This window comes from Manacus candei, unplaced genomic scaffold (genome assembly GCF_025592945.1).
Source record: "Manacus candei isolate 608988 ecotype Guabito, Panama unplaced genomic scaffold, ASM2559294v1 h1tg000115l, whole genome shotgun sequence".
In the NCBI taxonomy this organism is placed as follows: Eukaryota; Metazoa; Chordata; class Aves; order Passeriformes; family Pipridae; genus Manacus; species Manacus candei.
Genome location: NW_026138163.1, coordinates 86,498 through 97,686, shown reverse-complemented (window position 1 = coordinate 97,686; position 11,189 = coordinate 86,498). Strand labels below are relative to the sequence as shown.

Below are 11,189 nucleotides of genomic sequence, written 5' to 3'. Positions count from 1 at the left end.
CATAAGATAGGACAGTGCTCTACACTAAAGCAATTGTTGAAGTAAATCTACTCAAGCTGCCACAAAATGAGTAATTCTTAATTAGAGATGGATGGAACTCCCCCAGACCAACGCTGGTGGGGAGATCTCTGCTCTCAGCCTCCAGCAGTGACCCTGGGGGGTCCCCAGCCAAGGCAGGAATCTCCACACAACCCCAGGAAGAGTTCTGTTGGAAGAACCTGCCCCTGTGAAAGGGGACTGGCCCTTTGTGGTGGAAAGGGATGGAGTGACAGTCACTGGATTCCAGGGGTTGCGTCAGCATCAGGGGTTTCATTTGGGGTGGAAGCAGTGGCTGAAGCTCTTCCCGCAGTCAGGGCACTGGTAGGCTTCCCTTACTGGTGGGTCTGTTGGTGTCTGGTCAAGTGAGAGCTGTGGGTGAAGCTCTTCCCACACTCCCCACACTTGTAGGGCCTCTCCCCGGTGTGGATGCGCCGGTGTCTGACGAGGGTGAAGTTCCGGTTAAAGCCCTTCCCGCAGTCGGTGCAGCGGAAGGGCCTCTCATCCGTGTGTGTCCGCTGGTGCAGGAGGAGACTGGAGCTGGTCATAAACCTCTTCCCACATTCCAAGCACTTGTAGGGCCGTTCTCCAGTGTGGATGCGCCGGTGGATGCGGAGGGTGGAGCTGTCCCTGAAACTCTTCCCACACTCCCTACACGGGTAGGGCTGTTCCCCAGTGTGGATGTGCTGGTGGGTGAAGAGGTGGGAGCTCTTTCCAAAACTGTTCCCACATTCCAAGCACCTGAAGGGCTTCTCCCTGCTGGGAGGCTGCTCAGGGACCACCAGGTCAGAGCTCCCCCTCAAGCTCTGGCCGCCTTCCCGGCACAGGCTGGCTCTTTCCTCCTCAGAGCACCCTGGGCTGGCTTTGGAGTCCCTCCTGCGGGGGGATCTCCGGCCCTTTTCCTCCCCGCTGCCTTCCTGCGCCGGGGAGCCCTTCAAAACGGCCTCTCCCACCAGGGTCTCACGGGGGGATTTGTCCTCCGGGCTCTCCGTCCTCAGCTCGGGGCCTGGGGCAGGAAGCAAGAAGGACAGGCAGGGGATTTGCCTCCGGCCCACAGGGAAGGCCAAGGACATCCCCCCAACTCCGGCCCCGGCAGGACGGCGGTGCCAGCGGGGTTGTCCTGCAGCCGGGGCCATGCTGGGCTGACAGAGCCAGCACAACACCCGCCCAAAGGGACACTGACTTCCTCCTCACCTGCCTGGGGGGCCCAAGGCATCTTCCTCTTCCTCGCAGCCTCCTCCTCCATCCGCCCAAGCTTTGGGAAGGACAAATCCTGATGGGGGAAAACAAGGGCTGAGCTCGTTGGCTTGGGGGTTCCTCCTGCCCAAGTCCATCTCTAGAACTCACCGGGCATCCTGTGTCCATAAAAACCTCCAAAACACCAAGATTCAGCCCAGAAAAGCACAAACCACCCAGACACAGGCAAAAAAATCCCTCAGAAATAGTAAGAAGATCCTCATCCCCCCAAACCACACAAAGCTGAAATTCAGATGAAAAATACTCCAAAATATGAAGATTAGCCCCCTCTCCCTCCCTGTAGACCCCTTTCCCACCCACCCCGCAAACCCCGGCTCCCCCCAGCTCCCTTTGGGGGTGATCCACCGCTCCTCACGCTCCCTTTGGGGGTCCCACCCTCTCTTTTCCCTTCTGTCGCCCCTTTCCCATCGTGGCCGCTCCGCTCACCCGACAGCAGCAGGAAGGGCAGGGACAGGGGCGGAGCAGCAACAGCAACAGCAGGAGAACAATCACCCCCCATCCCATGGGTGCCCAGGAGGGGGGAACTTGTCCCAAATATTCTGGGGGGAGGGCGGGGAGGTGGTGACATATTTGGGCTGCCAGCACAGATTTCCCTGCAAAGTCTGCACTGAGTCAAGCTCTGCACAAGAGACTCTGCCCCATGGATGGGATTGCAGAGGCTCCCTCAGGTTCCCAGCATCAATCAGCAACCAGGAATAGACACAAAAGGGTCCCCTGAAGATGTCGGGGGGAGTGTGCTGTAGGGAGAGGACAATATCACCCCACCAGGGCACGGTTGGCAAGTGGGAGGCTGCTCCAGGGGTCTGCAAGAGGCCTCGTGCTCTGCTCGGCCCCAGCAGTGCCTGGTACCAACACCCCCGGCTGAAGACCCAGCCCTGGGAAGTTCCTGGAACAAGAGCCCCACTCCCACCTGGCTCCAACCTCCTGGCAGGGACTTGCAGACAGTCAGGAGGTCTCCCCTGAGCCTCCTCTTCTCCAGCCTCAACACCCCCAGCTCCCTCAGCCTCTCCTCACACCACTTGTGCTCCACTCCCTTCCCCAGCCTCGCTGCTCTTCTCTGCACCTGCTCCAGCCCCTCCAGGGCCTTCCTCAACTCAGGGGCCCAGAGGTGGACACAGCACTCCAGGGGTGGCCTCACCAGCGCTCACTCCAGCCCAACAGTCACTTCCCTGCTCCTGCTGACACACTCTTCCTCACACAGGACACCATCCATTGGCCCTCTTGGCCACCTGGCCACACTCTGCCTCCTCTTCAGCTTCCTGTCCATCCCCACTCCCAGCTCCCTTCCTGCCTGCCTGCTCTCCAGACACTCTGGCCCCAGCCCGGGGGGCTGACGAGGCTTCTTGTGGCCAAAGGGCAGGACCCGGCCCTTGGCCTGCTGGAACCTCATCCCCTTGCAATCAGCCCATGGATCCAGCTGGGCCAGGTCCCTCTGCAGAGCCCTCCTGCCTTCCAGCACATCAACACACCCCCAGCTTGGGGTCACCTGCACATTTGCTGATGAAATGCCTGGTTCTGCAGCAGCTGCAGATGCTCAAGGGGCAGCAGGACCAAGTCAGGGGCCTGGGGGGGCCTGGGGGGCTTTGGGGTATGGGAGGGTCCTGGGGGAGCTGGGGAGGGGCTTTGGGGATTGGGGGTACAAACCAGGTCAGATCAGCACAGACCAGGACAGACCAGTGCAGACCAGTACTTCCTCACTGCTCCCCAGATCTCTCCTGGAGCTGGGCCACCTTGTCCTGGGACACCTGAGCCCCCCCCAGTGCCCCCAGTACAGCCCAGTGCCCCCAGTACAGCCCACTGTGTTCCTGTCCCAGGGTGCTGGGTGATCCCTCTTTGGGGGGGTTGGAAGGGATTTGAGGGGGGGACTTGGGGAGATTTGGGGGGATCTGGGGGGGGGGGTTGGATGGGGATTTGGGGGGTTTTGAGGGGCTTTGTGTGAATTTGGGGGAGTTAAAAGGGTCTTGGGGGCATTGGGGGGTCAAAAGTATCTGGGGGGAAGGAGATTAAAGGAAAAAAAGGGGAGTTGGGGGACATTTGAGGGGGTTAATGGGGCCTAGAAGGGGAGAGGAGGGCCTGCACCAAGAGCAGGTGAGTCCTGAGATCCCCCTCGTGTCCCCAAGACCCTTTCGGTGTCCCCAGTTCCCCCCTTGGCATCCCCAATTCCACTGTCCCCAAACCCCATCCCTGATGTCCCCAACCCTCCATCTCACTCCAGGAGCCCCCCCTGGACCCTCTGACCAAAAACACTCCTCCCCCCCTCACAGAAAGGCCAAGGACATCTGGGGACATGTTGGGGACAGTTGGGGGGCTTTGGGGGACACTGGGGGATTACTGGGGGATACTGGGACACACTGGGGGGAACCAGGGTGCACTGGGAGGGACTGGGAAGTTACTGGGGGATTACCAGGACACAGCGAGGGGCACTGGGAGGTTACTGGGTCATACTGGGGGTTACTGGGTGCTCACTGGAGGATCACTGGGTCATCCTGGGGGGCAGTGGGAGGTCACTGGGACACACTGGCTGGTCACTGAGGGGGTTACTGGGCCATACTGAGGGTCACTGGGAGGTCACTGGGCGATACTGGGGGCACTGGGATCCCCTTACTCGGGTCTGCTACATGTCCCCCCTGCATTTTGGGGGGCACCCCCAGGACCCCTCCCCTGAGGGCTGCGAGATCCCCTGAACCCCACTGCTGGGCTTTAGGGGACCCCCGGGCCCCCCTCCCTGTGGGGTCTCTGTCTGCTGAGTTTTGGGGGTCTCTGGGGTTCGGGGGGGGAATTGAGATCCCCTTTCCCTGGGGTTGGTTTGCCGACACAGAGACCCCATAAAATCCTCTCAAAACCCCTGAAATCCCCTCAGAAATCCACCTCTGGACCCATCAAAACCTCCTTAAAGACCGTACAAATCCCCTCAGAGACCTCATCCCCCTCCAGGACCCCCTAAACCCTCTCAGTAACCTGCAAAACCCACTTGGGACCCCCCAGGCCCTTTCAGGGACCCCAAAAACCCCCTCAGGGACCCTCAAAACCGTCTGGGACTTCTGAAATCCCTCTAGAAACCCAGAAAACTCCTTCAAAGACACCCCCTGCAAGCCCCCCAGGACCTCTGAATTCCCTTAGAGACTCCAAAACTCCCTCAGGGATTCCCAAACCTCTTCAGGGACCTTCAACCTCCCCCTAAGTCCCCCCAGGAAACCAAACCCCCTCAGAGACCCTCAAAAACCTCCTTAGGGACTCCTAAAAGCCCCTAACGGACCCCAAAACCACAGAACAGCAGAAGAGCTTTCTGTAAAGGAAGGGAGCAAAGAATCTGAGAAGGAGGAGACCAAGGAAAAACCGAACCAAAGCAATAAAATCATCCTGACCCTTGCAGTTTTTCCTTCACCTTTTTCTCACTTTTCCTTTTTTCAGGGTTCTTTTTTTCGTTGGGTGGTTCTGATTTTTTTTTCCGAGGGATTTTCTCGGCAATCGAATCGAACATCCGGGTTCTTGGGAGGCCCCCCGGGCCCCGCGGCCCCCGAGACGGTTCCAAGGCCCTGCGCTCTGACCCTCGGGAACCTCCGAACCTCCCCCCGCCGAACCCTCCCGAGCCCTCCAGCCTTTCCCCCCCCAGCCGCGCTCCCCGCAGCCCCCGAGGGGATCCCCAGACCCCGCTCTCCCGCACCCCCCGCCAGCTCTCACAGACAAAGGCAGGACCCGCCGCCATCACCGATTCCCGGAAGTCTGCACGGCGCTCTGCGCGCGCACCGCATTCAAGGAGGACCGCCGCAGCCAATCAGCGCGCGGCCACGCCTCCGCAACCCCGCCGCCGCGCCTGCGCGCCGCGCTGGGCAGCACGGGAGTTGTAGTCCTTGCGGCGGATCATAGCGGCCATTTGCACGTGAGTGGAGTGAGGATAATACTTTTTTGGTTTTATTGTTTTTCTGTCTTTTTTTTCCTTCTCTTTTCTCTTTCTATTTTCCTTTCCGTTTTTCTTTCTGCTTCCTTTTTCCCCCTTTTTTCTTTCTCTTTTTCTTTTTTTCTCTTTTTTCTTTCTTTTTCTATTATTTGTCTCATTTTTTTCATGTTTTTTTCTGTCTTTTTTTCTCTTTTTTCTCCTCTTTCTCTTTTTCCTCCCTTTTTTTCTTCGTATGGCCTTTTTGTCTTTTTTTTTTTTTTTCCTTTTTTTTTTTACATTGTTTTCTATCAGTTGTATTTTCAAGGAAGACTTAAACACAGACCAAAACAATCTCCAGGTACAAATCCCATGACAACAGATAATCTGCCATTGTTCCGGGTCCAAGAGGATTCCCAAGATCACAAACACTGAGATGTGAACGGTGCCCACACAAAAAACAGCTTTCCCTGCTTTTTTCCACAGGTAAAGCAAGTGTGGAAGGGGCACTTGGCCCCAGGCAAGATGCTTTTACAGCCACTTTAAGCAACACAAAGTGGATCTGGCTGGCAAATGGGATTATGCCCATGCTTTCAAGGAGGATTTGCAGAGTACACTGAGGGGAAACATTGAGGGCCATTTCTTCATCTACTGCAGGGATGAGAAGAGGGGGGAGCAGGTGCTGTGGCCTCAGAGCTTCTCTCTGCTTTGGGGACACTTCTGTGTTTTACTCTGTCCATTGAATTCCCAACAAAGAAGGAAAAAGTTACAGGAACTCCAGTCTGGAGTGCTCAGGACATGTGGAAGCAGGGGAATTTTTCTTCCCAGCTGGCATTGAGAGTGCAATTTCACACTCCTTTGGAGAGTATTGACTGAGACATCCCATTTCTGCCCAGGGATCTTCCAGGGGGAACTCAATCCGGGCTCTGGGCAGGTCCCTGCAGGGGCAGCAGCTTCCTCTGCACATTTGAGGGGATAAAGCTGCTCTAAACCTACACTCCAACTACTCCACAGCAATTTAGGACCTCTGAGGACAGGTCCCCACTGTTTCCACCCCAGCAGAGACCTGAACACATCCCGTGGGCACTGTGTGACCACCCCTGGCATTAACACCCTGCAGGAATGAAGACACTGACTGTAAAGACACTTGTCTACCTGGAAACCTCCACTTTCTTTGCTACTATACAGCAATAACATTTTCTATTCATATTGCAGCTACAGACTTAACAAATAGAATTGCATATATTGTGCTTTAGAAATTAAAATGCATTCCAAAGTCAGGCAATGCTAAACAATGAAAGTCTTGAACCCTCCCCCCCACACCAGCCCCACTTTCTGGTTTCACAACCAGCCCACTTCCTCACTCTCTTCACAAAGGGAGAAACTCTCTCTTTCCACCTCTGAAACAAAATTCCCTCCCCAAAAGTGATCAAAAAGAGTCTGCTTAGGCACTACTGCAAATGGAAGTTGTCTAATAGCCATTCCTTCTAACTCAGGAAGGGGAGGAGGTGAAGAAAGTCACAACAAATGTTTGGATTCCTTCCTCTTTGACGTCTTCTCTTCCCTATCTGAAGCTCTGGGACATGTGCAGGGGGGTCAGCATCTCTTCAAAGATGGCTCCTTTCACATCAGAGCCCCTCAAACTGGCTTCCTGGAGGTCACAACCTGATAGGTCACAATTCGGAAGGGGAAAAGAAAAAGAAGTGTCAATGGAATGCACCCAGAACTCTGTTCAAAGCTTTACTGGAAGTCCATTTACCTGAACTCCATTGGAGTCTGAAGCTGGAGAGGTCAGCCAAAAGCCAGCACTCCACCCAGTTACCAGCTGACTACAGGAGAGAAAGGAATAGGATGGAAAATGAATCCCAACTCACTTCCAAATGAGTTCCTGCCAACGTTGCTCCCCTGAGGTTTCAGTTCTTTAGTTTGGCGTTTCTCAGCGTTGCAACTCGGAGGTTCATTCCTGTCATCTGACTGCCCTCCATGGCCACTCCTTTCAGGCTGGCACCTGGAACACACACAGAAAGGAGTTCTGTGAGGAAAACCAGTCAGAAACACAGCAGCTGCACACTGGTGCTGCCTCAGAGCTGTGTGAACTGGAGGAGGACAAGGGGATTTGGGGCTGAGATGGTCACAGACTCAGTGCAGCCCTTGTGGGCCCTTCTCAGGGTTGGACAAACCACAGCTGGACCTTTTCTGGGCCATAGAAATGTACAAACACAGGCTTCAGCTTAACAGGTCAGCCCTCTCCAGGCTGGCACAGCACAGGTTGGCACGGGCCAGGTTGCAGCAGCTCAGATTGGCCACCTTGAAGTTGATGTAGCAAAGATCCAGGTGGGAAAGATCTGCTCCACTGTAACTGAGATCATGGAAATCCCAAGGAATAAATCCCCCAAAAATGTTACAGAGGGGAAGGGGTAGGTCTGGACACAAAGTTAATATAATTGTGTGCATTAATATTTACAATGTATAAATATTTAAGTAGAAATATATGGATATAAATGTATTAAAATATATCCTGTCTATAAATACAGACAGATACAAGATAGATACAGACACACACAGGTCCTGGGAGGAGCTGAAGACACCCCACCAGGGAAGGGGGCTTATAAAAAGGAGGGAGAGGGACTTTTGATATGGGCCTGGAGGCACAGGACAAGGGGCAATGGTTTTTAGACTGAAAGAGGGCAGGGTTAGATGGGAGACTGGGAAGAAATCCTTCCCTGGGAGGGTGGGGGCGGGCAGGGATGGAATTCCCAGAGAAGCTGTGGCTGCCCCTGGATCCCTGCAAGTGTCCAAGGACAGCTTGGATCAACCTGCTCTAGTGGAGGGTGTCCCTGCCCATGGCAGGGGGTGGAATGAGAAGACCTTTAAGGTCCCTTCCAACCCAAACCAGTCCATGATTCTATACAGACAAATACACACAAGACCATTTATTTTACTGCTTCAGACTAATGAAATCTAAATGCAAAGCTCTCAAAAATTGTCCTTGGTTCATTTTATATTTAAACAAATGTAAGGGGAGTACTTTTGAATTAGATGATCAATGGAGCATAGAGGCTTGAGAAAGGAATCATATTAGGATGTGAAACCAGCCAGAGTATGGCACAATGGAACTTCATGGCACAAGCTAATTGTAAGGTCCATTGTGCTTTTTAGCAAGTCAGCCTGATATCCCCTATTATCAGAGCTGAGTTCTTCCTTGGTTTTGCTACATATTGCAAGATAGATACATCTACCCTTGAAACACAATGGTAGAGGTCATACATAGGGGTGAGAAAGATGATGATGGGAGGAAGATTCTGTGGGCAGGGGTCACTGGCCCCTTGCCCTACAGCAGGGCATGCACAGACTGTTGCTATCAGGTGATGAACAGGCGGGGTTTGGCTGCCACTCAGGCATCACCTTATACTGGGTACTGGCCCTACGTGGTGTAATGTGGAGCTGATAAAATGGGGTGTCAGGACTGCTGGGGTGAGCGATCCTCATCCTGCCATGGAGACTGCGTTGCTCCGCGGGGACGCCCGCTAAGCACGGGCACCGACCAGCTGCTGCAGATCCTGGCAGCCCTGGCCTGTCTGTGTGGGTAAGCACAGTCTATTGACAGGAAGCAACTGAGAGAACAAACTTTTTAATGTCCTTTTAGTGTTCCTTTAATTCCCCTTTTATGTTTATGGTATTTTTCCTTTAGTTTCCCTTTTTACTAACCAATATCGTGTTATCCATAATATTGTGTTCAGATCCTTTTTTGGTATCCCTTTTCACTAGTTAATACTGTATTAAATGCTGTTCGTAGTATTTGTTTTAATGCCACCCGATAAGGTAGTTATTTTGTATCCTTTTTTTTTAGTTTTTAATTCCTCTTGCTAAGTTTATTATTATTATTATTATTATTCTCACTGTAATAAAAGATATTTTGTGTGTTTGAGTATTTCTAGCACTTGGCTTTATTCCGGACATGTATCCAAACGAACTGCTACATAAGGTTGGAATGTGCCACATCACTCAACAAACAACCCCACAGTATCCTAACAAACCCTAATGGGATGCAGGATCCAGCTCAGTGTAACTGCATGACCCTTATAGACCTTTTGCACAGGAGAGCAACAACTCACATGCCTCACATGCACTCCCCAGCCCACCTCAAATGTACAGGGGTGGCTTCACTGTACCCACAGCATTCTCTTGATCTGGTTCCACGGAGATGAGAGTGTGATCTCTGAACTGCAGTCTGATTTTGCTGTCTATTTTTGGCAATTTCCCACCTAAGAAAAATAAATCCTCCTTAGAAAGGAAGAAACCAGACAAACGGTTAAACTGAGCCCCCCTGTGCTCTCCCCACTCTCTCAAGGCTGGACTGTTTGTTAAGCTATGTTTCAACACCCACATGTCCTCCAACTTGTTGTGGAGGGGGCAAGGAGAAAGAGATTTTTTAATTCTCTCCCCTTTCCTGTCTGCAAATAACTATAATAAATAGCAAGCTAGAGCCCAGGGAAAACTGCTACCAGTTAAATGCTCTCGGGATACAGTTTATCACAGCTGCCAGTTCCAGTCTAGGATAATCTTTATTCCACTCTAAGGGAGTGTCATCTCTCCCACTAGACACGGGGAGCAAACACACACGTGGGGCCTCACGGCACATGAAGCTGATGCTGGACTGTGATCTGGCAGAGTTCAGGCACACGGTGTGACTCTTGGGGTCGGTGCTGTGCCGGGCAAAGGCTTGGACTCGATGCTCCTCGTGGGTCCCTTCCACCTCAGCCTGTTCTGTGACGGTGCGATGAGTTCCCTCTCTTCCAACACTTTTGTTCTTTTTAGGGTTCCTCGCTGCCCGGGCCCGAAGCCCGCCTCCCGCGCGCCTGCTTCCCTGCCCGTTTTGGCGGCCGCAGCCGGGCGCTGAGTGCCCGCTCCCCGGGCGGGCCCGGCCGCTGCTCCAGGAGTGGGGGGGCAGCGCCGGCGCCTCGAGGATTCCCGGGATTCCCTGGCCGGTTTCCAGGCAACGCTCCCCGCGCGCTCCTCGCTCCAGGGCCGAACGTGCGCAGCCAATGGGAGGCGTCGGAGTGGGCGGGGCGAGGCGGGGCTTGGGCGGGGCGGGGGCGGGGCCGAGAGGGGCGGTTGGTGGGGTTTGGGTGGGAGCGGGCGGGGCGGGGCCGGGAGCGGGAGCGCTGCCGCTGAGCGGCCCCCGGGCAGAGACCCCGGGCAGCGGCCCCGAGACCCCCGGCGAGTGGCCCCCGGTGCGCGGCCCCGGGGGAGGGACCCCCCGTGCGCGGCCCCCGGCGAGTGGCCGCTGGTGAGCGACCCCCGGTGAGCGACGCCCAGTAAGTGACACCCGGTGAGCGACCCGCGGGGGAGAAGCCCCGGTAAGTGACCCCTGCGGAGGGACCCCCGGTGAATGACCCGCGGTGAACAACCCCTGGCAAGTGACCCCCGGGCAGGGACCCCCGGTGCGCGGCCCCCGGGGGTGTCGGGCCGGGGCTGGGCGCGTTCCTTCCCCGTGCAGAGCCGAGCGGGGCCGTGGCGGGAGCGGGGCCGGAGCGGAGCCGGCCGGGGGGGCAGAGGGGAGCCCTGAGCCGCCTTCTGCCGAGGGGGCTGCTGGAAAGGAGCCTGCGCTGGGAGGAGCGGGGGACGTGGCCCGAGGCTGAGGCAGGGGAGCTTCAGGTCAGCTCCTGGACAAAGGTTTCTCGCTGTGTTTTTCGGGGGGGCTCGGGCACTGCCATGGGTTGCCCAGGCGGAGCCAGCACCCCGGCAGGTGTTTCAGAGGCGCCTGCATCTGGCCATGGCTGACACGCTTTAGTGGTTTGGGGGTTGCTGGGGCAGTGCTGGGCTGACAGATGGACTTGATGGAATCATGGACCGTGCTGAGTTGGGAGGGTCCCACCGGCACCGTGGAGTCCAGCTCCTGAGTTTTAGGCACCACTAAAGGAACTGAATCTGGATCGAGCTGTTTGGCTCCAAAAACTCTTCTGCCCCTAGTCTACACTGCCAAGTGAAACAAAACAGAGCGTGCAAAATAGAGGCCTGT

The 11,189-nt window shown here is 55.2% G+C and overlaps 1 protein-coding gene across 2 annotated transcripts; it reads right to left on the bottom strand.

Moving 5' to 3' along the window:
- Nucleotides 1-309: 309 nt before the first annotated feature.
- On the bottom strand, nt 310-5,016 carry LOC127461909 (zinc finger protein 239-like). Of its 2 annotated transcripts, none has more exons than XM_051770113.1 (3): nt 4,975-5,016; nt 1,231-1,309; nt 310-1,042 (listed from the first exon to the last, which is right to left on the bottom strand). In XM_051770113.1, exons 2-3 carry the CDS (start codon nt 1,280-1,282, stop codon nt 372-374), a joined length of 723 nt encoding a protein of 240 aa, XP_051626073.1. In that variant the 5' UTR covers nt 1,283-1,309; nt 4,975-5,016; the 3' UTR covers nt 310-371. The 2 variants fall into 2 exon arrangements, with proteins under 2 accessions (XP_051626073.1, XP_051626071.1); XM_051770111.1 differs by lacking the exon at nt 4,975-5,016 and adding an exon at nt 4,679-4,876.
- Between the last annotated feature and the right edge of the window lie 6,173 nt (nt 5,017-11,189).

Bases quoted from the DNA above. Each gene is read 5' to 3' on its own strand.
- LOC127461909 (XM_051770111.1), bottom strand. From the start codon at position 4,774: ATGTTCGATTCGATTGCCGAGAAAATCCCTCGGAAAAAAAAATCAGAA. The intron at 1,310-4,678 runs GTGAAGGAAAAA...TTCCCCCATCAG, and splicing joins AAAGGAAAAGTGAGAAAAAG to GATTTGTCCTTCCCAAAGCT. The intron at 1,043-1,230 runs GTGAGGAGGAAG...TTCCTGCCCCAG, and splicing joins GCCTTGGGCCCCCCAGGCAG to GCCCCGAGCTGAGGACGGAG.